The sequence below is a fragment of the Acanthochromis polyacanthus genome, chromosome 11, assembly GCF_021347895.1.
Source record: "Acanthochromis polyacanthus isolate Apoly-LR-REF ecotype Palm Island chromosome 11, KAUST_Apoly_ChrSc, whole genome shotgun sequence".
NCBI lineage: Eukaryota > Metazoa > Chordata > Actinopteri > Pomacentridae > Acanthochromis > Acanthochromis polyacanthus.
The window spans coordinates 39,963,593-39,988,427 of record NC_067123.1 but is presented as its reverse complement, the minus strand read 5'-3'; the positions used below and the strand labels follow the sequence as shown (position 1 = coordinate 39,988,427).

The 24,835-nt window shown below is 39.8% G+C and overlaps 1 protein-coding gene across 1 annotated transcript in view; it reads left to right on the top strand.

Annotated features, from left to right (window-relative positions):
- grin2da (glutamate receptor, ionotropic, N-methyl D-aspartate 2D, a) overlaps positions 1 to 24,835 on the top strand; it is a 322,668-nt gene that overhangs the window by 226,620 nt on the left and 71,213 nt on the right. Inside the window, exons 9-10 of the mRNA XM_051955237.1 lie at positions 7,328 to 7,496; positions 18,850 to 19,003. Of these exons, the coding sequence (XP_051811197.1) occupies positions 7,328 to 7,496; positions 18,850 to 19,003 (323 nt within the window). The remainder of the gene's footprint in view (positions 1 to 7,327; positions 7,497 to 18,849; positions 19,004 to 24,835) is intronic.

The window sequence follows — 24,835 nt, the reverse complement described above, 5'->3', positions numbered from 1 at the left end:
AGAGTTCCACAGTACAACAGTTTTCCAGATCGCTAACAAAGTTTTACTAATCGAAGGCACTGGAGCAGGGCTGGTTACAGCAACAAGCTCGTCGTCCTCAGGCTGACTGGCGGCTTTATGCTCATCCACCACGGCACCGGACTGGCTGATTCTCATGGAGTAGCTGGTCCTGATTACTCCAGCACCAGGTGAAACGGGTTGTCATCAGCCTGGGAGCGACGGAACATGCGCACTCACATACATACACACACCACACAGCACACAAGCACTCAAAGAAGGAGAAACCCCAAATACGGCAACGCCCGTAACAATTGTCAAGATTAGGTGTATTAACCTTCCTGTTGTCCTCATTTACGGCACCAAAAACTATCGTTCCCTTGTCTGAAAAAATCCAAAAATTCAGCAAAAAATTCCCCAAATTTATAAAAATTTGCAAAATTTTCAGGAAGAAAATTCCTTAAAAGTTTTATTTTAAAAAAAATCCCACATTTGGCAAGAAATAAAACTTCAAAAATAAAATTAAACTTAAAAAAATAAATATTTTCTTTAAGAACATTCAGAAAAAAATCAACCAAAATCCAGCGAAATTCGCTGGATTTTTTTAGCATTTCTTTTTTTCACCAAAAAATGTTAAAATATTTTCCAAAAAAGTTTGAAAATGTGGAAGTTTCACTGTGAATATATATATATATATATATATATATATATATATATATATATATATATATATATATATATTTCCACATTTTCAAATTTTACAACAGGTCAATTTGACCTGCAGGACGACACGAGGGTTTAAAACAAGATCATTTCAAGATTGTTTGACTTAACAAGCTATTTAAGATGCCCTGTCTTAAAACAAGTCCCTCCATCTGCTGAAATGTCACTTAAGTGAATTTATCTTAAATGAAGTGGGATGAGACATTATGACTAAAAATAAGATAAATAGACTTGGTAAGATTGTGAGTTTTTGCAGTGCAGGATCACCTTCAGCTTATTACAGCCATAAGCAGAGAGGGAAAGGAAAATACAGATGTCAGATTTTCGTATACGAGAATTGATCACTGCAGTTTTACAACAGGAGTCGGTGATTTCTTACTCTGACACATCCTTGGGGGTTTTATTTTTCTCTAACTCCTTATCAGCCTATAAACCTCAGCAGAAAGTGGAAAAGAAGTTTCACAAAGTGGTTAGGTAGAGACTATCCTGGAAGCAGAAGGTCTCCCGCTCTAATCCTTTGTGAAATTGAAATGTCTGGCCACACATCCGTGAGCGAGACAGTAAATCTTTACCATCTCCAGGTGCTGTGTGCAGGCAGGGGAAAGCTTTAAAGCAAGACTTTGCTTCTGGGATCAATAGATTAAAACATCCCAAAAATAGCTTCATTGTCCCAGAGAGAAAATTAATTTGCCTCCCAGCATCTATAGAAACATTAAAAGCCATATGGCGCCCGATTGCAGCACGCATTTAAGAGCAGGCATGATTTGGATCCAGCTACAGCCATAAAGGAAGCATGAAACGGCACGGCAGAGTCAGGTTAACTGTCATCTGATCAATCCAGATAACAGACGGCAAGAATAAGTTACACAGAAAATCAAAAGGTTTTTAATTGGAACGAGAAATCTCTACTGCACCTTATCAGCCCCCGGAAAAAAAAGAACAATCCCGTCTTACTGTGAGGATATTATTTCAGAATATTACACAGAATGCCAAGAAATGACCCACGCTGATGATCCCCAAATCCTGCATTCATGTTCCACGCACGGAAAACACGAGTATTTAGGATGGAAGGCTTTGTACGAGGATTTAGTTTAAATAGACGGTTCATCTGAGGCAAGAGCAAGTCAGAGAAAGATTTATTCAGTGTGTGTGTGTGTGTGTGTGTTCTTGTACTTGCTATATTATGAGGACCATTTTCTGCATTTAACTAGTGAGGACATTTTTACAAAGTGAGGACATTTTGGCCGGTCCTCACTTAGAAACAGTCATGTTTGAGGGTGAAGACTTGTTTTTAGAGAACAGGTATGAATTGAGGTTTGGTTAGGGTTAGGGTAAGGATTAGGGTTAGGCAATCAGTTGTGATAGTTAAGGTTAGGGTAAGGCTCTAGGAAATGCATTACGCCTATGGATGTCCTCACTAAGATAGAAGTACAAACGTGTGTGTCTGTGTATGTCTGTGTCTGTGTGTGTCTGTGTATGTGTGTGTCTGTGTGCATTTTCTGGGCTCCTAGTCTATCCCAGATAAGCTTCCTTCCTGCCAGCACATGATCTGGCCAATGGGAAGATAACAAGTTCATCCTCCATCAATTTTATTGGCTAATAGAGAACTTTGCTCTGCGGTTAATCAACCTGCTTTGACTCCAATATTTTCCCTTAAATGTTTTTGTCCTCTCCCTCTCTTCTCTCTGTTTTTCCTCTTTTTTATTATTTATTTTATCTGCTCACTCTGTAATTGATTTGTTATCTTTTTTTCTCGCTACAGTGCGGTGGTTGAAGTGTTTTATGCTTTTATTTTCTGCTGTCGTCCCCACCAAGGTTATGATTTGCTCAAAATAAACACAAATGAATGAGGCTCAAATATGCTCTGAAAATTAATTGCATTTCTCTTTAAACATGTCCAGAGCCACATAACACATCAGATATCTCATACCTGCTTTTAATGACTTAGAACGGAGCTTCTGGGCTTCAGAATGACCGCTGGAGCTGTTTGAAACTGACAATTATTTGATTAATTAAGTAACATCTAAAATAGCAAGCTAGGTATTATTTTTAATGCTACTGAAAGCTTCATGTAAGAACAGATGTCCAAGCTGCTTTAATCAACTTTCTCTGCTTCCCTCTGAAATATTGTTGCTTTAAAGCCAGAGTGTGGAAGAAACAGCAACAGTTGGCTGTAAAAACAAACATAAATACGTCTACATCACCACATTTACAAGAGTCAGACTCAGTATAGACTAATATGAGATGAATGCCACATTTACACACAAACACGCCCTGCTGAAACTGGAGGAGGACCACAAAAAGCACTGAAAGATGCACACATACGACCATACACCAAACATCTGGAAGTTTTATGAGCCCAACATGTTGCTGAATGGTACAGGATTTTATTTGTGATCAAAACGACAATAGTCAGACAAAAAAAATGACAAAAAACAAAAAAGAAAGACCAAAAATGACATAAATGAGATGCAAAATGGCAAAAGCAGGACACAAAACGACAAAATGCAGACAAATGTAACAAAACAAAACAAAAAAGAGACAAAAAAATTTGACAAAAAAGTTACAAAGTGACAAAAAAATGGACAAACGACAAAAACGAGACCAAAAAATACACAAACGAGACCAAAGATAAACAAAGCCACAAAAAAGTAGACAACACGAGACACGAAACAAAAAACACAAAGCGACAAAAACCAGAAGCAAAATGACAAAAACATGAGACAAACGACAGAAGTCAAACAAAAACAAGACAAAATCTTACAAAAACGAGACACAAAATGACAAAAGAACAATAAGCAAAGCAGTTTTTAGTGTCTGATCAAAACAACTTGTCACGGTCTAGATCTAGTTTTACAGATTTACCGTTTGCAGTTTGATGTCTCCTCATTTTTCTTTACACTTTCCAACGTCGTCCCGCTGGCTGGATTGGACCCTCTGGTGGACCGGTTATGTTTGACACTCCTGTTTTAAAGCAACAGCAATTCAATATGATGTGTGGCACGGTTTATCTTGTGTTTATTGTTTTGCTCCATTCTGTTTTATGACGTCTGTCAGATGAGCAGAACAGTTTTCATGATGAGTTACAGTCAGCGATATTATTACTTTGAATTCAACTCACAGCGAGGCGTAGTTTGATGACAGTGTACAGACGTCATACAGTTATGTTATTCATCAAGTGATATATATACTGTAAGATATACACACATCTGTCAGTCCTACTCCAGACAGGATTTGTAAATTCAAGCTGTGTGTGGTGTCTGTTTTCTGGTTTATGTGGTTGCTCAGAGCTCTTCCACCCACGATCCATGGTCCTCCCTCCCTCCTCAGATTGTATTTTAGGGTTTGATGGCGGTGCACCACGGTTGATTTCTGAGTAGAAAGGCGGAAGAGATGAATAAAATGAAATTAGTGAAATGAGATGAGCCTAATTATGCACAAGCAGACAGGTAGGCCGTCTGAACATCCCACGAGGGCCGAATTTAATGGTTGTACGAGCTTTTAACAGGCTTGTGATCACCACAAATACCAGGTTTTTTGACTTTTATTTTAGACCACCTGAGTAATTGACTAATGAGGATATTTCAAGGTAATATACGACTAGAAATGCTTCTGGAAGACATTGCTTACTCTAGCTTTAGTGTCAAAAATCACTTATGAGTGATTTTAGTTCCAAACTTTTCATCTCTCTGGTCCGAAACCTCTTGATAAGCATTTATTGTGTAAATATAAACACTTAACATTGCAAATACATCATGATGGCGTCTCCTCTGTTGTCTGTCCTCCTGCCTGTGACCTGGAGATCAGCCTTGGTGTGCCGTCACAAAAGACGTTTCAGTTCCTAAAATTTATTCCAAGGATGGAGAAGCAAAGACACATGGGTGTATGTGTCCTCGAATAAATTCTTCTGCATCTGCAAACCGTATCAGCAGCAGAGTGACAAATTGTGTACATTATATAGTCTATATGTGTCAGTCAGAGTATTTGTCACTTTTTACTTGCGTAGCAGCTTCTGTTTTGTGTGTCACGACTTTTTCTATACATTGCTGCATGTACACTCCCTGTCAAAAGTTTTAGGACGCTTTCTCATTCATTTGAATGAAAAAGCGTCCTAAACCTTTTGACAGGGGTGTATGTGTGTTGAATAAAATAATAAAAAATGACATTCCTGTATATCGATCACATTGTGCCCCACTGTGAATAGAATTATAAATACGTACTGTAAGTTATTGTGGACATTCTTCTGCTCGTCTGACAGAGGTCGTAAAATGCAGCAAAACAATATCCAGATGATTCAGCTGTGCCGCACGTCGTATTTAAACTGACATCATTTCAAAACAACACCTCTGAGATGAAGAAGTCTCATTTTGTTAAATGCCCGCTGTCACGACTCTCGTCTTTATGTTTCTGCATCACCGCATCCGCTCACATCTGAGGTGGAAGGGACTAAGACATGAGGAGAGGTTGGAAAAGAAGATGAGGGGCTCGTCTTTGTTTTGCTTTTATTCCTTTTCCCATGTATGTCTCATGTCTCATGTGTTTTCCCTCCTCTTTGAAGGTCTGCTCCATCCTCATTGGTTTCACACGTATCTGATCACATATTCATCCTCAGTGTGTATATAGATAATCTGATCTCTCCATCTTTTAGTCTGCCTGTTTGCCACCTGTCTCTGTTCCACTTCTTTTGAATTCGGTTGCGGTTGGATTTGTTTATCTGCATTCATGGACTTACCCTGTTTACTCCTGGACCTTCTGTTACAGGCTTCTGCATTTTGATGCGTTTTTTTTTTCATTGTTTGCTCCGTTTAAATAATTCTTCCTGGATACCGTAACAGATGCAGGATAGATGTTTGGTAAAGTAAATGTTGACAGAACCAGAAATACATCATGTAAATGATTGCTAACCGAAGTCCCTGGACAGTAGGGTCAATGTGGTACATAACTGAGGGACTTTTGAAGTTCATGGGATATATTTTGCATACATTTTTCTATTTAAAGTGAAAACAATCAGTTATTAATAATAAATATATCACTAAAATGTCAACTAAATAACCGTCTGAATTTAACAACCACCTTCTAATGAGCTAAAATTCAGAAATTGTGTGAATTGTATTCTTTTTATCAAGTTGAAATGACTCAAAATTTGTCCATAATGACTTGAAAATTAGTCCATAATGACATGAAACTTGTGCTAAATGACTTGACAATTATTACAAAGACGCAAAAATGATCCAAAATGACTAGAAACAATCCAAGCTGACATAAAACTTGCTGCAAATGACAAGAAAATTGTCCAAAATGACTCGAAAATTGTCCAGTTCAATATATAATTGAGGGATTTTTGAAGTCCATGGGATATATCTGCATATATTTTTATTAAAATTTAAAAAATAATGTTTCTAATCTTCATTATGATCATGTCTTTACAAATCCTACAATCATTTATTATGGAGACAATCACTTATTAATTTTAAAAAATGACTGGATGTCACTAAAATATCAACGAAATAACGTCTGAATTTAACACCAACCACCTTCTAATGAGCTAAACAATAATAAAATGAGCTGATTCACAAATAGTTTGGATTAAGTTGAGGTAGTCATGACAGATATTTCTTTATTGGCAATTTATCAGATTTTATATGGGCAATAGCAAATTGTATCTGTGTCCGAGAAATCCCTTTCCACTAAGTTCCTCGTTCTAAAAACTCCTCTCCAGGAAGTGTGTTAATTCCAGATCACATGACCTGCTCCACATGATGTCATTTCCTCCTGAAGAAAAGACTGGACAGAATCCAAGGCTTTCTCACTTATTTAATATAAAGTAGTCAACAGGTTTACTGCAAGATCTTTATAAATAGCTTTAATTTCAATTTTAGTCAATTGACTTTCTCTAAAATACCATGTGGTGTTTGGTTATAGGCGGCCATGTTGGTTTTAGGCCTGAAAACAGCAAAAATGTCAACTATGATACAAAAAGTCCTGCAATTATATACTGACCCAGGAACAAAAACACACACACAACCAGACTCCCATTGGAGATCTTTACAACTCTCTGAACATCTTTAATCAGTACTGTTTGACCTCACTTTGGCTTGTAGTAAAAACAATTTGCCAAATGCGCTGGCTGTGTTGCTAGGTAACAGAGCCAAGTGTCTGTGGGACCGTCAAATGGGCCCTTGATATAGAGAGCTGATGGAGGGCGCTGCAGTCACTTGACTGATAGTCATCTAAATTTACTCGGATTCCCATATGTGTAAGTCTCTGGATGAAAGAGGCTTTCAAAGGCCTTTTGTGGGTTTTCTTTGCTTTAGGCGGCTTCCAAATGTACAAAGTGAAGTTTAGATGCACTTATTCTCCTAAGATACAGTCTCTGACCTGTTGAACATTCACTATCCAGACACAACTACCTGAAGAGTTTCTACTGATTCTGACCTTTCTGGTCTTTTCTCAACTCTGTAACATTCTTCTACTATTTCTCACTCCCCAAGAAACTCACTCTTTCTTGTTCAATTTCTTTGCCCAGCCAAAAATAAAAGATTTTGAAATATTCTTCTAAATATATATGTGTGTACTGACTGATTTGTCTTTTCTCACGCGGTGTCAGTTTGGTGGTGGACAACACGGGGCCCATGAAGCACTGCTGCAAAGGATTCTGCATCGACGTCCTGAAGCGTCTGGCCAAGATTGTGGGCTTCACCTACGATCTGTACCTGGTGACTAACGGCAGGCACGGCAAGAACATCGACGGGCAGTGGAACGGCATGGTTGGAGAGGTGAGGTTCTGTTAGAAACATGATTGAAAAAATAATTACAAATTAGAAAAAAAAGGCTAAGTGTGTCCTGTGTGTGCATTCGATCCGGTAGTTTTATGCTGAGTGTTCAGAGCACCGTGCTAGCATGCTCCATTATCATCTATTCCAGCATCCGTTTATCCAGGTCAGGGTTGCACTGCTGCCTATTATGGGATGCATGGTTTTCAGTCGACTGAAATGTATTTGCTGAGTGATGCCGCCACAAACATATCATGTGTCAGCAGCCTTAATTTTCTCTCTTCTGAATCTCAGTACCCACCAAAGCCCTGTTCACTAGTGCTACCTGGGGATCTCTGGTCATTTGTGACGAGTGAAATTTGGATTTTACTGGAATTTACTGACACTAGAGCCCGGATATGATGTCAAATCTGTGCATGTCGCAACATCCGCTGTTGTTAGGTTCATGGAAAGCTCGTGGTTTGGGTTAAAATGATCACTTTTAAGGAGGTATATAGTCGTCATGGCAACAGTAAATAGCGGGCAGCGTTGTTGGGATAACGGGCCATCAAGACGTTTGTATTCAGCCTGTTGAAAGATCGGCCGAGACAAATGTTTCCTATACTGCTACGCATGTCATCCATCTCTATGTCCTCCCAGATTTCCCTCTTCTTCATCTGTTTTTGTCGTTTCTGTGAGTGCTCCAGAGGTCTACTCTTACATTTGCACCTAAAATGCTGTCAATAAATTCCACCGCAACCTCCACAATTCAACCTGGAAGGAGGTAGAAAAAAGCACGCAATAAAAAAAACAATTAAAATACCCCTCAATCACTGAGATGCAGGTAGTGATATGACCCTGAAGATAGTCTGTGGTTTATAGAAATAAAACAAACTGCAAAGCAAAGCTGCATTTTTAAAAACTTTCAGTTTAATTGCATAGAAAAATTAATGCTAATATCCGTTTAATTCACAGCATAATGTTTTATTAATGCATTACATCACTGATTACAGTCTCTGGTTTAATAATGAAAAATGCACAATGACTTCAGACAAAATGTGATTATTTGCAATTACTCCTAAAAATAATGTCTGTTTTTTTTCCATAATAAGTGCTTTTGACAGTGATTTACCATTTAGTTAATAAATGTTGCACTTTATACATTCAAAGCACAACAGGAAACAGTAATTGAACTTTATTTCTCGAGGCCTGACTTCCAGTAACACTTTGTTTTTTCTTTGTTGAGTATTTCATTGGATATTCCAGTTTTTTCTGAGGAACTGCTCAACATTTTGACCTTACACATTTTATGTCTGCCAGTCTGGGTTTTGGGGCAAAGCAGAGCCTCCTCCAGCTCCTGAGGTGTTCTTCATCCAGTCCAGAGGCATCATCTCTCCAGTGCTTCCTCAAAAGATGCTCAAACCGTTGGCTCCTTTCCTTGCCTGGAAGCAGCGGTTTTCCTTTTAGCCCCTTCTTAATGGCTAAGCTGCTCACCCTATCTGTAAGGTTGAGCCCTGACACCCGTCGGATCAGACTTATCTTCTTCTTTTGGTCGCTACACACAGGAAATGGACACAGGTGAGGGCTGGAACATAAATGAAGCAGTAAATTAGACACCTCTGGGTCTTGTTCAAGAAATCGATTGTTTGTGTGTTGAGTGTAAATGTGGATTCAGGGCCGGTTGGCTCAGTTTAAAGACTAAAGACGGGGATAAACAGCACCTTCAGACCAGACCTAATTACAGATTTGGTTTGTTATGTATGGAGCAACCCATTTTCAAAACAGCATTTCAATAGATTCTGCTAATTCATTTTTATTTCAGAACTATTTTGCAATATATGATGTTTGCATAATGTATATTTCTCTTCTGGATAACTAGAAGAGTTCTTCAAGTTCTTCTTCAAGTTCTTTTTTCAAAATTTTCTTCAAGTTCTTGTTTGAATTCTTCTTCTTGTTCAAGGTCTTCTTCAGGTTCTTCTTCTTCGAGTTCTTTTTTGAGTTCTTCAAGTGTTTCTTCGAGTTCTTCAAATTCTTCTTCATCGAGTTTTTCTTCTTTGAGTTCTTTGAGTTCTTCAAGTTCTTCTTCAAGCTCTTCTTCTTCGAGAGTTTCAAGCTCTTCTTCTTTGACCTCTTAGTGTTCTTCGAGTTCTTCTTCGAGTTCTTCTCGTTTGAGTTCTTCTCGTTTGAGTTCTTCAAGTTCTTCATCGAGTTTTACTTCTTCGAGTTCTTCTTCTTCAAGTCCTTCTTCTTCTTCTTTGTTTTTCTTCCTTGAGTTCTTCGAGTTCTTGAGTTCTTCTTCAAGTTCTTCTTTGAGTTCTTCTTCTTGGAGTTTTTCAGACTTATCTTATTCTTTTGGTCGCCACACACAGGAAATGGACACAGGTGAGGGCTGGAACATAAATGAAGCAGTAAATTAGACACCTCTGGGTCTTGTTCAAGAAATCGATTGTTTGTGTGTTGAGTGTAAATGTGGATTCAGGGCCGGTTGGCTCAGTTTAAAGACTAAAGACGGGGATAAACAGCACCTTCAGACCAGACCTAATTACAGATTGTGTCTCATTTGTTTAACCTACACCTGTTAAGAAGGTAATGCGTGATGTGCACAATAAATAGTTTCATTATGAGTCTGTTCCAGGATGCTTGCACTAAGCATGCGACTCAAAGGCTGACATCAAATTTCTGACTCTCTGATAGGATGCAAATAGTAAAAAGGAGGAGAGATGACGTGGAGGTTTATAAAAATGTGGTTCAGTTGGAACTTGAAAGACTCGAAGATTGTGTTTCTTCTGGGAGTTTATTCTAACAATTAGTCTGGATCGCAAACGCCCCGAGACCCTTTCCCTGTGAGTGTCTCAGTGATGTATTGTAAGTATGTTTTTAATTCTCCGTTTCCCCCGTGCAGTTGCAATGTCATTTGTCATATTCAGGGTTTTTTTCCTATTTCTTTTGTTGTGTTTACAAAAAGGGGGTTTGATTCGAGGGCTCCTGTGAAATTCATTTTATCCTGCCTCAAATCCTTTAAAACGTGACCCAGTGAGAGAGGATTGGACCCAAACCGAGGAAGAAGGAGGAAAATAAAACATGTAGGGAGTGCTGTCAGAAAGATTACTGCTGGAGAAGCAGAGAGAGGACAACACAGACGGTGAGGCTGCTTGTACATGGCTGTGTGTGCTGGCAGAAACCCGGCTGCTTCCGTGATGCCAATCCCCCTCTGGTGGCAGGATTAATGAAGTTGGTTTAACATGGAGTTAGACAGGGGATGCAAATTATCACGGTGCATGTGTGTGGTCGTGTGCTTCCATCTCAATGAAGGCCGGTGTTAGTTGTAGAGTGCTAGCGTGAAGAAGTTACTGGAAGGTACGGTGGCCGACAGGTGCAAACGTGCTGCAAACACAGAAATGATCCAAAACCAAAAACTGAATGAACGGAAGTGCACCAAACATGAAGAAGAAAAAAACATAAAACATGAAGGAAAACGTACCTTTTCACACTGAAAGAAATTGCACGCCTTCTTTTTCTTCTCCTTCTTCTTCTCCTTCGTGTCTGGTGCACTTTCGTTGTGGATTGAATTTGCAGCGTTTTTCTCTTGCGGTTGTTCTGGGGTTTGTGTGTGTTTTTATGTATTTGCAGCATTTTTCGTTTGCTTCTGTTTTGTGATTTTGTAAGTCTTTCCTTCTGCGTCGTTTCTGTGATTGCAACATGTTTCTCTTGCAGCATTTTTTCTTGCATGTGTTTTATGTGTGAGTTTTTGGTTTTGGATCATTTCTGTGTTTTGCAGCGCTTTTGCCGTTTGCAGCGCGTTTGCACCTGTCGGCCACTGTAGGAAGGTGATACAGTTGTGCAGGACTTCAACTAACGATGAACCGATGAATTGTCTGAGCACAATGCGTCATAAAAAATGGAAGTGAGTGCACTATGCAACAGAAATTACCATCCGGGCAGAGGGCAGAACAGGGACAGGCATCTGTGCTGTATCGTAAACGCAGATGTAAACGCTGTATCATGTATATATTACATACATGCATGAAACAGCACGGATGTCCGTCTGTAGTCCGCGTTCTGCCTGGGCAGTGATATCTGTTGCATAGCGATTCATCGTTAGTTGCAGCCCTACATTTATGGTCTTCATTTCTTCAAGGGTTTCTTGGGGTTCTGACTTGGTTCTAGTGTTCGGTTTTGACTCAGGTTTGCATCGAGGTTATGCTAATAGACTCTGATTTTACATTTGTTGATCAATTTACTGAGACTTGACTCTGTGTTTTCAAATGTTATGTTACATGTCTACTCAAAGATCTTGGAAGTTTTTGGTTATTTCAGTCTGTCAATAAGACTTTGCTATATACAAAAACATAGTCAAAGTTGTTCCATGTGCTAAAATGTTGCTTCGCACAGTGACACTGCAAAAGTCTTAAACTGCTTTGTGGCATCGTATGCTCTTCTTTTCACGTATCTGCAAATATGACCAAACATCAATATACAATATACAATAACAATATACAAGACCAAACACCATTGCACGCACCATTGCAGACCTCTGCATTGTTTTATCTAATATGTGCGTGTGTGTTTTGCATGAATGACAGCAGCACTCCAGATGCAGGAACTCCACCAGTTTGTTCAGACCCGATAAGTCATGCTATCTTATGAATAATGTTAGAAATTCTCAATCTTTATTGCCCAAAAATTGTTAATTGTGGTTGAGATCAGGTGACTGTGGGGGAAAATCCATGACAGCCAGAACTCCTTGGTCTCTTTTGGTCCTCCATTCAGAGCTTTGAGGTGAAATAGTTGTCAGGATAATGAGCTCAAAGATGTAAATGAGAGGATGTCTGTGAAGAATGGAGTGCGACTTCCCCTCGGTCAGGGTTGAGTCTGTTCGCTGCAGGTGTCCAAACCCCTCCAGACTTAAATATTCCCACCACCTTGTTTCACTGTGGCTTTGATCCAGCTTTCCTCCTGTTGGTATCCTCACATACACCCTTCTGTCCCTGCCACTAATCTCTGACTGGGATTTTTCCAGCCATCCAGTGAGCCCTCCCCTGCTGATTCACCTTGTTTACCCCGCTGAGGCTCTACTTGTCCTCTGACACCACTACTTTATTTATCAAAATCTGTTTCTGCGATAAAGCTGCTTTCCTATCCCTCAGTGAAAAAAGTTTGGATGGATTTTCTCCCAGTGTGCTTACTTTGCTCTTTGGACACAACTGATCCAGTTTCCACAAAATGTTTAAGGCTGCTGGACTCTGCCCCATTAGGAACCATCAGTCCAGCAGCGATTTGATGCTAAAAAAGCCCCTCTTATGAACTTATGACACTTTTTGTCACTTAGTTCTAATGCTTCCTACTTACAATGCTACTTGATTGGCAAAAACAGGTGAGCAGCAGCTATAAGTTGATTTAGTTGAACAAGCCTCTGCTGAGTTGATGAAATGGAGCTAAATGTCTTCAGAACGCTGCTTCAGTGGAAAGAAACAAGTCAAGGAGCTTTTGTACACATTTTTATTACGCTAATTTGCTAAAATTCTAGTAGATCTAGAAATTAAAGAGTCTGAAATATTTCTCTTTCACTTCTGATTTTAAATGTCTCTAAATCCTTGAACCTTCAGATTTGCTCTAGGGTTTCAACTAGGGCTGGACCCGAATATCCAAATATTCGTTCGCTCCGGCGGTATCTGGACATTAATTTTGGTATCTGAATACCCCCCCCCAGCCCCTCGTCGGATGTTACCGGGCAGAAAGAATATGTGGCGTTACTGTCTTCCCTTCGCCTTCGGCCCACTTCGGCTCATCCCGCCGTGTTCAGCTCATCTCGGCTCCTCCATTTGTGTTTCTTACCACCACCAGAATGACCGGGTTGCTGCCGACTCTGACTTCGCGCTTCACTTTGTTGCATAAACACAAGACAAGATGCTGAAGACCTCCGCTGTTTGGGAATTCTTCAGTTTAACTGAAGATAAAACGAAGGCAAAATTTGGACCCGGGAGACCAGACAAACGGATCCGAATATTCGGGCTGTCTCCCCCCCCCCCCCGGAACAAATATTCGGATATTCGTCTTTAATAGGGCCCGAATATTGGGAGGCCAGAAACCACTATTCGGGCCATCCCTATTTACAACAAGGCCTCGGATGTCTGGAGCCTGTTGCTGATTTTAAAGGAATTTCGAGGTCTTTTGAGAGATACTACAATTAAATGAAAGAAAATGAAAACTAATGAAAGGAAATTAGATGAAACAAAACAAATAAAATAAAAAGGAAAATACTTTCTCTACCCCCAAAGGCAAATTCTGTTGTTCCAGTAGCAAGCAGGAAAAGTAAATTTGCCACCATGATAAAAAAAAAGATAAAATTTAGCACAAATATATTTGTAAAAACACAATGCACAATAAAGTGAACAAAAAACTATGGATAAAAATGCACCAAATTGAAAAATGCACCCAAAAGTGTCAAATGATAAGAAAAAAAAGAATACAGCGAATGAGGGAATGAAAGTTGTGTAAACAGAGAGCAGAGGTGACGGGTTAAACAGAGTTATTGCTGTGTGCAGGAATGATCTCCTGTATCTGTCCTGCACCAATCAGGCTTCCTCATGTCACTTTAACCACAACATAAAGTTGGATTGTTGTTTAAACCAGCAACAGCACGGCCCACATCATATTAGCAACAAAAATCCATGAAACTGTTTGTCTGGATTTCTTTATGACTGTAAGTGAACGTGTGTGTTTGTATCTGTATGTAAACACCGGTCAAACACTACATTGTCATTATCTGTCACCAGTACAGTCATTCTCTCAAAGATGCAGGCGGTTTTCTCCTCTTGTTGTGTTGCTTCATTCTGACAGGAGACAAACATGTGCAGTTCCAGCTGAGAATCTTTGAGAACTCATGAAACCTTGGTTGCATTCTGTTTCCTGTGCCAGAATATACAAAAAAAGCACAGTTTATTTTGTTTTGTTTGCCTGCCGTTTATCCTTGTGCGCTGCCATTGTGTCCTTTTCTATTATCTAAACTGCTGCGAAGGTAAATTTCAGCAAGACTAATGCGTCCCGATCGCTCAGACTGCCGCAGACCTCGGCGTCCTTCCACCTCAAATGAAAACCCACATGGACAGACGTTCTTTTTGTTATTTTTCACAATGTCTTTCAGCCTTGCACTTTTTGTCCTTCTCCCATGAATGCCTCCTGATCAGGCAGTAATTTCCTCCATCCTTTTTTTTTCTCCTTCTCAACCGTGAATCTGCGTGATATAATAATTTTTGTTCGCAGTGTGAAGTCTGAGCAGTAATGAAGCATTTCCTCAACACCAGTGCCACAGGTGTTGCTTTCAGGCCTCGCAGTATTCAAATATCTGAAATTACCTAGTGGAATTAAATGGAATAATTGTCGTGGATTGATTGATCTTGACAAGCAGAGAAGCAGCTAATCACATGCAATCAGAAGTGTACAACTTATGCGTCATCTTGCAGAAATGTGCTTTAGAGTGTCCTCAGAACAAACTTAGTTTTTATTCGGTTTCTTCCTGCTCTTTTCCTGAGAAGGTTGATTGAAGATACACGCTTTTGTACAGCAGCTCGTCTTTCAGAACAATCCCCGTGTCCGTGAACTGGTTCTACGTCCCCCTCCAGAATGTCTGCGTCCATTTCACTGATAAAGACTGAAATATTTTCTCAAAGCACCTTGAATTAATTTTTCTTTTCACACACACTTCACCCTGCACTTCTACAAACAGCAGAATCTTGCGGCAGTGCTTTGTAGGAGGGCACAGAGTTCACAGATGTTCTGTTTTCCAGCAATCAAATTAGACGAATACAAAACGAGACACAGTCGTTGCAGCACAACAATGAGGAATTTTGAACTCATGGCATTTTATTTAATTAGATTTTCAAAAAAAGGAAAAACTAGAGTCTTAACATAATGACTACCTTTATCTGAAACGCTGTCAAGATTCAAAATGCGTCCATTAGTGTGTTGGAATATACCTATTATGGAAAATTGTTTGGACAGAGAAGGAATCGTGGCTAGAAGATGGTCCTGCCATCAAAATATAAGTAAAAATAAAAAACCTTTATATGCTATAACTTGTATTAATCAACCACGTAGCCCACAGAGGGATATGAGCCCTGAAAGATTCCCCAAAATGTGATTTATTTGAAGCTTTTCTAAGTAAACATTTAACAGGTAAAGCACCCAAAGTACCAGTGCTTGTTTCTATTGATCTATGTCCCAGATAATAAACCATAGTTCGTCTGTTGAACTAATTCTAAAAATCACGCTGAACAAAAATGAGATTTTGGCTTCAGGTTGTTACCATTGAGATGGATGTAAAATTGATTTGGTTGCAATTTTTAGGGGCTCAGTTGTGTGTTTTGTTTTTTTTTACGTATAAGGGCTCAAGAATGCAGAAAGAACTAATACCAATTAAAAATTTCAACCCTCATCTACGTATTTAAAGAAACTGCGGTTCGGATTATATTAATGTGAAGTTGCAATGCTGCATGGCTTCATTGAATTATACTAAATCAGCTGATTCTGACAAGCTAGATGGGAAATTATTTCAGATTTGGTTTGTTATGTATGGAGCAACCCATTTTCAAAACAGCATTTCAATAGATTCTGCTAATTCATTTTTATTTCATAATTATTTTTGCAATATGTGATGTTTGCATAACATATATTTTCTTCTGGATAACTAGAAGAGTTCTTCTTTGAGTTCTTTTTCAAATTCTTTTTCACATTTTTCTTCAAGTTCTTGTTTGAATTCTTCTTGTTCGAGTTCTTTTTTTGAGTTCTTCAAGTTTTTCTTCTTCGAGTTCTTCATATTCTTCATCGAGTTTTTCTTCTTCTTTGAGTTCTTTGAGTTCTCCAAGTTCTTCTTCAAGCTCTTCTTCTTCGAGTTTCTCAAGTTTTTCTTCTTTGACGTCTTCTTTTTAGCATTCTTCGAGGAGTTCTTTGGATTCTTCTCTGAGTTTTTCTTCTTCAAGTTCTTCTTTGAGTTCTTCTTCTTGTTCAAGTTCTTGTTCTTTGAGTTCTTTTTGTTTGAGTTCTTCAAATTCTTCAAGTTCTTCATCGAGTTTTATTTCTTCGAGTTCTTCTTCTTCAAGTCCTTCTTCTTCTTTGTTTTTCTTCCTTGAGTTCTTCAAGTTCTTCGAGTTCTTCTCTTTTTAACGTTCTTCTTGGAGTTTTTCTTCTTTGAATTCTTCAAGTTCTGAAGAATACTGTGTGTGTGTATATATATATATATATATATATATATATATATATATAGACATGAAGTGAATCATGCTGTGACTGCCGTGGATGTTGCTGAATTTGTCGTCCTTTGCTTCATTTTTTACTTCTGGAATAGGACATGTGCTATTCAGTAGTTTCACTTCAGCTCTCAACAAAAGAGCACCGCCTATAGATTTCCAAAATGTATTTCCAGAAAAATCTAGACATAAAGACATCAGCCCACTGCAGCTCCTCTCCTGCTGACCGGTGATAAGTGGGAACTTCAGTCCGGAGGCATAACAGTGCATCAATGAGCACTCGAGAACTCAACAGAGAAAGAGGAGGAAGTATTTCTGGATGGTGATTCTAAGAGGCTGATGAAAAGCATCTCAGTGGTGTCTGCTGAGGAGCCGCAGAGTCTTTTGTTTTTCACAGACTGTTGGGGCCGGGCCAGGGAAGACTAATGAACTTCTGGTCAGCAGCCAGCTCCTCTAACCTCCACAGTCCCTCAACTGCAGTCAAGTAACCTCTGTTTCCTGCCAGGCGAAACACGACGGAGCTGTGAATCCCCTCACTTCTTCACCTCCTGACCACCTGAGCCTCATTTACAGCTGCCAGAGGAGCTCTGAGGAGGAACACGGCCCAGTTTCATGATGCAAGCTCTGACAGAAAGACTCCTGTGCTTGAATTTACATCCACTCCGCTGACAAAGACGAGGAAGCATTTTTCAAACTATACTGAGATAAAGCACTGATTCCACCCTATATATCAGTGGGCAGCAGAACCTGAAGGTGATGCTTTGTAGAAGGGTGCTGAGTTCATACATGCTAGCCCATCATGTACTTCCTGTAACCCTCTGAACCCAAAGCAGTTTTTTATATCACTCCTGTTACCTTTTTCCTCAGTGGTGGCTCATTTTTACTGTGATATAAAGTCAAGCATCCTGATGGAAACAGAACAACCATGGCTAAAAGTAGAGGAATCTTAAACACGCCTTTTTGTGCAGTTTGGTAGTTATAATGAGAACCTGGAGTCAACATGGACAGTATTTCTCCAGGTGCCCGCAGGTGTTACCAGCTCATTTTTGTAAACACAGCCTGCAGCTCAGCCGAGAACACTTTGTCAGAAAACAACTGGTGGCTAAGGAGTGCAGAATTTTTAGTCTTTTATAGAATTTGGTCGAGCCAAACTTCTAGTTTTTGACAAATTGTTCAATAAGACATGCAAAATAAAGTCAATCCATCAATCAATCAATCAAATTTTATTTATAAAGCGCCTTCAAACCGCCAAAAGGAGCACAAAGCGCTTAACAGAGTAAAATAAAATAAATAAGTAAAAACATTTTAAGAAACACACAGTTCTAAAAGGAGCCAAGCGTCAAACGCTACACGGAACAAGTGTGTTTTCAGACGACATTTAAAAACATTTAGTTCAGAAATGGACTGAAAGTGCGACGGAAGAGAGTTCCAGAGCTTAGAGCCAAGAACGGCAAAAGAGCGGTCACCAACTTTCTATATCTTGCCCTGGGGACAACCAAGGAGGTGTGGCTAGACGAGCGTAGAGTCCTGGCAGGTTGGTGAATTGCCAACAGCTCTGAGATGGGGGGGGGGCATGCCAGTGGAGCGCTTGAAGGACCAGAGTGATGTGAGAGTATTTTGAGGAGTTGGAGTTGAGACGTGCTGTTGCGTTTTGAACCAACTGAAGTTTATGGAGGAATGAGTGATTAAGTCCAGCGTAAAGGGCATTACAATAGTCAAAATTCTATCCTGCCATCCCCATCCCCTTCATCCCTACTCTCACCCAACCTGTCGAGGCAGATAACCGCACTCCCTGAGCCTGGTTCAGTTTTCCCCCCTCCCTGTCCCAGGTTTTTTTTTTGTTCTTTCCCACCATCGCTCATTTGAAATCCAAAGGCATCTTTAGATTGTTGGGTTTGCCTAGTTATTTCAGAAATGCTCAGATTCATCCATCTGACCATAACAATTTGACCCTTGTCAAAGTTTCTTAGGTTTTTACATTTGTCCAGCTTTCCAGCACACTGACTACAACAAACACCTGCATACCTGCCTTCTTCCATATCCCAGATGTTCTGTGGTTATGACATAATCAGCATTATTGTTTCATCTGTGAGTGTTTGTTGTGTTCTAACTCCAGCTGATCTGTCTTTCAGGTGGTGTCAAACAGGGCGGACATGGCCATCGGCTCTCTCACCATTAACGAAGAGAGGTCAGAGGTGGTGGAGTTCTCCGTCCCGTTCGTTGAGACCGGCATCAGCGTCATGGTTTCTCGCAGCAACGGCACCGTATCGCCTTCTGCTTTCCTAGGTAAGTTCACGTCTTTAGTGACATTTTATGAAGTGTGTTAGCCTTTTAACGCAAAAAAGATGAATAAATACTAATGTACTCACAAATACAACCAGTTTAATCTTGAAAAAATCGAAGCTGAGGTCCATCGATCACATTTTTGCCAGATTGTTGCTTTTAGTCCACTAGCATTTACTCAGCGAGCGTCTTTGCTTCACATCCTTTCTTCCGCCTCAAAGTAGATTTATAGTTCTGCCTTTCTGTCCATTTCTCTGTGAGTGATGGATTATGGGAATTCAATTAATGCAGAAGCTGCACTTGCATGTGTCCTCCAACACGCCAAGGGAGTGTCACCTCTTGTTATTGATTCCATGCACTGGCTGGATGCAGATTGATTTAAAGGTTGACTTTAACTGGAAAGGGTACTGGGTTCTTTCAGTGTGATGAACAATGCATGTGTGTAGAACAGTTACTTGGTGTATTGATGCTGGAAAAAAATACCCTGTCACTATAAATAATTTCACACCTTGTTTTATTAGTATTAGAAAGAATGAATGTGTTGCCACTCCGTTTTCGCCATGACTGGTGTGCCAACTGCTTTCCTCTTCTCTCAATCATTTTGCTGCTTTCGTGATTGTTCCAACCCAGCTTGTTAGGAGAAAGGAAGCTATCAAAACCAGGTGGATGCAGCTTAACCAAGGTTGAATGGAGATGCTAAACACAAAGAGATCACTAAAAAGAACAAACTTAGGGCGAAGGATGCTACTCAAAGAAGACAATAACAAGAGGAACAGTTCTGTCAAAAGTTAAATACATTAATCCAGACTGCGTTAGCAAACTAAAAGTTCCAAAACTTGTCCGACTTAACCTACTGTAGCTTTATTTTCTTGACAAACTATCAGGGACTTTAACTCAAACGAGAGCTCTTGTCCATGTTATGAAACTAGTGTCACAAATGAATTATACTCAGAGACATGTGGGCGAGATCCACCGTATCACACAGAAATTTACATACCAAATGGAAACCAGTGTAGCGTCCTAAATTACTTGTACAAACGGGGAGAAGGACAGCAAAGGCAAAGAATTAGAGCAGTAATGTCCAGCAAAGCAGACGCACAATGCAAAGGATGGAATAATGTCATTTTGCCAACCGTCAGGAAAAGCCCCCGACACGACAAAGTCCATCGAAAAAAGATGCTTTACCTGCACAGGCTGATGAAGCAGTAGTCTGACTTTTCAAATGAATGATAGAGAAGTGGACTTTTTTGTGCCATTGGAGTTTATTGAGCCAAATAAAGGCAATGATAATGCTCAATTTATCTTCATCTTTTGAATAATCTATAGGCAAATGTAGTCTTCACGCTGGTAACATTAACTCAAATAAATTACATTTTAATTGTCATTTAATGACCCGAACAAAATAGAATGGTAGGCGTGTAATATATCCAAAGAATTGGAATTAAACCATCTTTTTTTAGATAAAGGTGCATAAAATTTAAGTTCTATCTATTTTAAATGTAAAACCCACTGGGCGATCCCCACTATCTGGCTGCCCTACTTACTCTGTTTTTCAGTTTAAACCAAAGGGGAATTTTAAAGTTTTATTTTCATCATTGTTGTGATCCTATTTTCTGAAGTGATATATGCAAAAAAAAAAAAAAAAAAAAAAAACAATCACTGAATAAGCAGAAAACGCTCCCTGCTTGACTGATCTGGAGGCCTCTGTAGCAGCGGTTGTTACTGAGGGAGAACGCAGAAGAAAAAGGGAGCTTCAAAAGTATTGACCTGCTATCATTTAACCGCCGGATCGGAAAATCTTTCTAAATCCACTTTATGGCCCGAGTGTTTACGAGAAGCAAAGCCTTCTTAGAACTGAACGTGCTTCAAATGGGAAGAAAAGCCTCCACAAAGGGAACGCTGACACACTGCATGTGGAGAAGTCCTGTAATTACAGAATCTATCAAAAGTTGCAGCATGCCAGCGGCAGTGCACTGGGAGTTGTGTGGATTTACATCACGAGAACACTGTATTGAGCTAAAGGCTTCAAAGGTTAGAGCCCTAATGAGGCGATAATTATGACGACTGATCAGACAGAACAGATCTGAGTTTCAGGGGATTGAACTGAAGGAATATGCAGTTTCTGAGCTGTAAACCTCTAAGGCAGCACAGATCTGAAGATTTTTCACAGCATGCTTTGTCCGGACACAAACACAAAGAAAAAAATCCCTATAAATGTTCTAGAAAGTTGATAAATTTCACACGATTATGAACTTTCAATGAGTTATCTTGATTGGTCTGATATATTTTATACATTTACTAAAGAACCCTTTCACAGTGAGCAAGTAGGTGGCAGTTCTATCCGCAGGCCAGAAGAATAAATCTGTATGGAGAGTGTTCTGGCTCCATAAGAGCCACTTATATTTCTTTTTGTTTGTTAAAATTTGTTCACAGGGACTTTCTTTGTTGTGTTGTGATGGTTTGACACTGTCCGGTTTATTTTGGTGTGACACCGGAAGTGATGCTGCCGACCACTTCCTGTCTAACGGCAACAGACAACGGCTGTGTCCGAAATCGCATACTGTACTACATACTACATTCTCAATGAGTATATACTGTATACTACGTACTATAAGTATGATTAGAATGCCGACCGTTCACACTGTAGTATACTACTACGTTTCCCATAATGCATTTCAAACCTCCGACGACAAAAACCGGAAGTACGGCTCTCAAATATCTCGGCTGAATGCCGGCTTCACGTCGATTTTACGCTAACAAACAGTCACATAATTAATGTGGCAATTTCAAGCCGGCACTCCTCATGCAGTTATTAGCCAGATTATGAGAATCGTTTCAATTGTAGCTGCAGGCTACTGGAGGTAGCTGCTACTTGTTCTGTATGCAAAGCGAGCTGCTGCAACTAGCTGCTAGCATTCAGTAGCACGTTGTGAGGCGTCTGACAAATTTAAAACGTTGGTCAGAAAACGCCTATTTCTCAAATCTGTGGGGTGATTAGGATTACTACTTAACCGCATAAAATAAAATAAAAATCGCCCCGGTCCGGCCACATATCCCGCGGAGGCTTGCATTTTGGTGGGTAGCTCGCAAAGCATTATGGGGCGGTTGAGTATGACGAGTGTGGTCACCGCGCATACTTAAAAATTTTCTGGAAATAGTATACATCCGGGTATTTCTCGCGTACTCAGTCTTTTCATACTGTCTAATGTGAACGCACTACATACTTATTTTGACGTCACACTTAGTATGAGTAGTACGTTAGTATGCGATTTCAGACACAGCCAACGGCTAAGTTTCTTTTGTACCTGCCGCACTGTGTTTTAAGCCAGCACAGCCTGTAAGTTACTGGAATATGTTCTGCAAGCGTAAGCTTAGTACTAACTGCTAGGAGTTGTATAAGATGTTTCATGCCAGTAATTTATCCAAAATAATATGTTTTACAAGGCGTTAGCACAGATGCTAATTAGCCGTTTGCTAGCGTTAGCCTGTTAGCCCGTTAGCCTTTGTTAGATGTACTCTGCTGTGTATAGTAGTCAGGAGACATTATGATTTGTTCTTTACATATCAGCTTATACACAATATTCTGTTTCTTGTTTACAGTTTTACCATTCACTCGTTCATCCAAAATCCATGCCATGCATCCAGTAAATAAATAGGCGACAAAAGGAACAGCAGTGTGTTTTTTTCTGAGGTGATGGTTATCTGCCTGCCTAGAAAAGTCGAGGGCAGGACGGAGAGAGTGAAATTGCAGCTCTTCCTCTTCTTCCCTACTGAGATGATATTGAACAAAGACGCAAATGATCACCCGATTTAGACGTCATCAGCCCATTAAATGGCTGTTATCATGGCAGATCTTTGCGGTACATATGGACCAGCGGGGCCTCCTCCGCCTTCCAGTAGGCTCACAAGACCATTATCATCCATTCTGACTATTGATAAACAGAAAATGAGCCCAATAATGGCGCCAACCTCCTGCGCTCCAGTGAGTAAATGCATGTAAAATCTACTGTGGAGTCAACACCTTGCAAAAAATGCATTTTAACCAGCATTTTAACCCAAACCAGGATCCTTTTCTATGCCGAGTTGTTTTGGTGCTGAACAAAATCGAATAACGACTGAAAATGGAAGCAAACAGCAAGAGAACACCAGCAAGTGAAAGCTAAAATGAGGTTCAAGTGAAAAGAAGTGACAAATCAGGATCCCAGAAGCCTCCCAATGTGCATTTTTGTTCCTCTTTGTAAGCACAAAATCACAACTCTGCCATTATTAAAGGAGTTGATAATGAGGCACAATTAAATAGGACGATAATGAGCAGCTCGAAGGTTGAGGAGGTCTCTGCTGACCCATATGGATGGAGATTATCTGCTGTGATAATGGACGTTTTAATGGGCTGATAAAATGAGTCAGTGTATGGAATTAGATTGGCGTCGATACAAAACAAATAAGAATTTGAAAGAATAAATGCGGCTGACGCGTACATGAAACTCGTAACTTGGAAAGAAAATATTTTTGAGCTTGTCTCTACAGTTTCTTCAGCTTATTTCACACTGATCAGAGTTCTACCTTCGCTGCCGGCTTTGCACTTACCCTGCCAGTTCTCTAATTTGCACTGTCAGACTTTCTGTTTGCACACAAACCTCTCATGTGGGTGTTTTTTTTTTTTTTCAGAGAAGCGTCTCTGTTTCCAAACGTGTTTGAGTAAAAACAGTCCTTTCTGTCTCATCCATCGTTTTACATGTAAATCCAGCACAAATCACAGCACATCATAAACTTTAGCAGCTAGGGGTTTGTCAGATGATATTGCAGTCCTTAAATCTGTATTTCTGCTGTACAAAATGGCAACTGGTTTACATGTCGTCTTACAGGACTGTGTTTGAGTCACTATTTCATACTTGTTTTGTTGCCTGACCACAGAAATCGAAAAAATCTGCAAATGAGAACAGCTTAGTTGGCAATTAGGCTGTTTTAAAAGGCAGGATATGTGAGCACAGAGAGCAGGAGAGAAGCAAATCAATTTAGTTGCTGGCAGCAGATGGCCAACACTATACTGTAGCTTAAAAACGTGACAGTCGATGTACATGCACCTCAAAAAAGAAGAAAAAAAAAACGCCCACACTAAAGATTTCTGGAAAGAAGCAGAGGGAAGACCATATTTTCAAAAACAGTCCAAATACTTTGTTTGCGAGTTCTGACTTTTACCTTTCAGGTGGCTTTCTTGCTTTCGTGAATTTTTCTCTCTCTGAAATCCTTGTTTTTGTTTGATATGTAAGGAGTTTTGTCTGATTGTATGCCGGTACAAATCTGATTTGCTATCGTTGGAGCTGCTCATGGGCCGACAAAATATCCTTTTTCCCGGTGGCTCTGCCGCATTGTCATGTTTTTCTTGGTCTCTGCTGCTGGGATTTGAGATTTTTTTTAGTGTTGGTATAATATTGTGAATAGAAACGGACGTGACATTTACAAATCTGTACTGTTCACTTGAATACGCACAGCAGTCATCCACAACATTAAAAGCACTCGTGTGAATTGCACCGATCATCTCGTTACAATGCAATGTTCTGCTTGGAAACTCTGGCTCCTGACTTTTAGTTTCATACTGAGCGTCAAACAGACATTGTTGAAAGGTGCTCGGAGGTTTTAACAATGTGGCTGATCCATGTACAGGAGGTTCTCGACTTAGGTCAGAGTTCCGCTCCTAGGAATCAACATAAGTCGATTTTTGCTGTAAGTCGGACTGTGGCGAAAATGTAAACAAATCAGTTCCGTGCATCACGATATCGACCAGTTCTTCATAAAAGTCATGAATACCAACGACTTTCATGCATGTGTGAATCA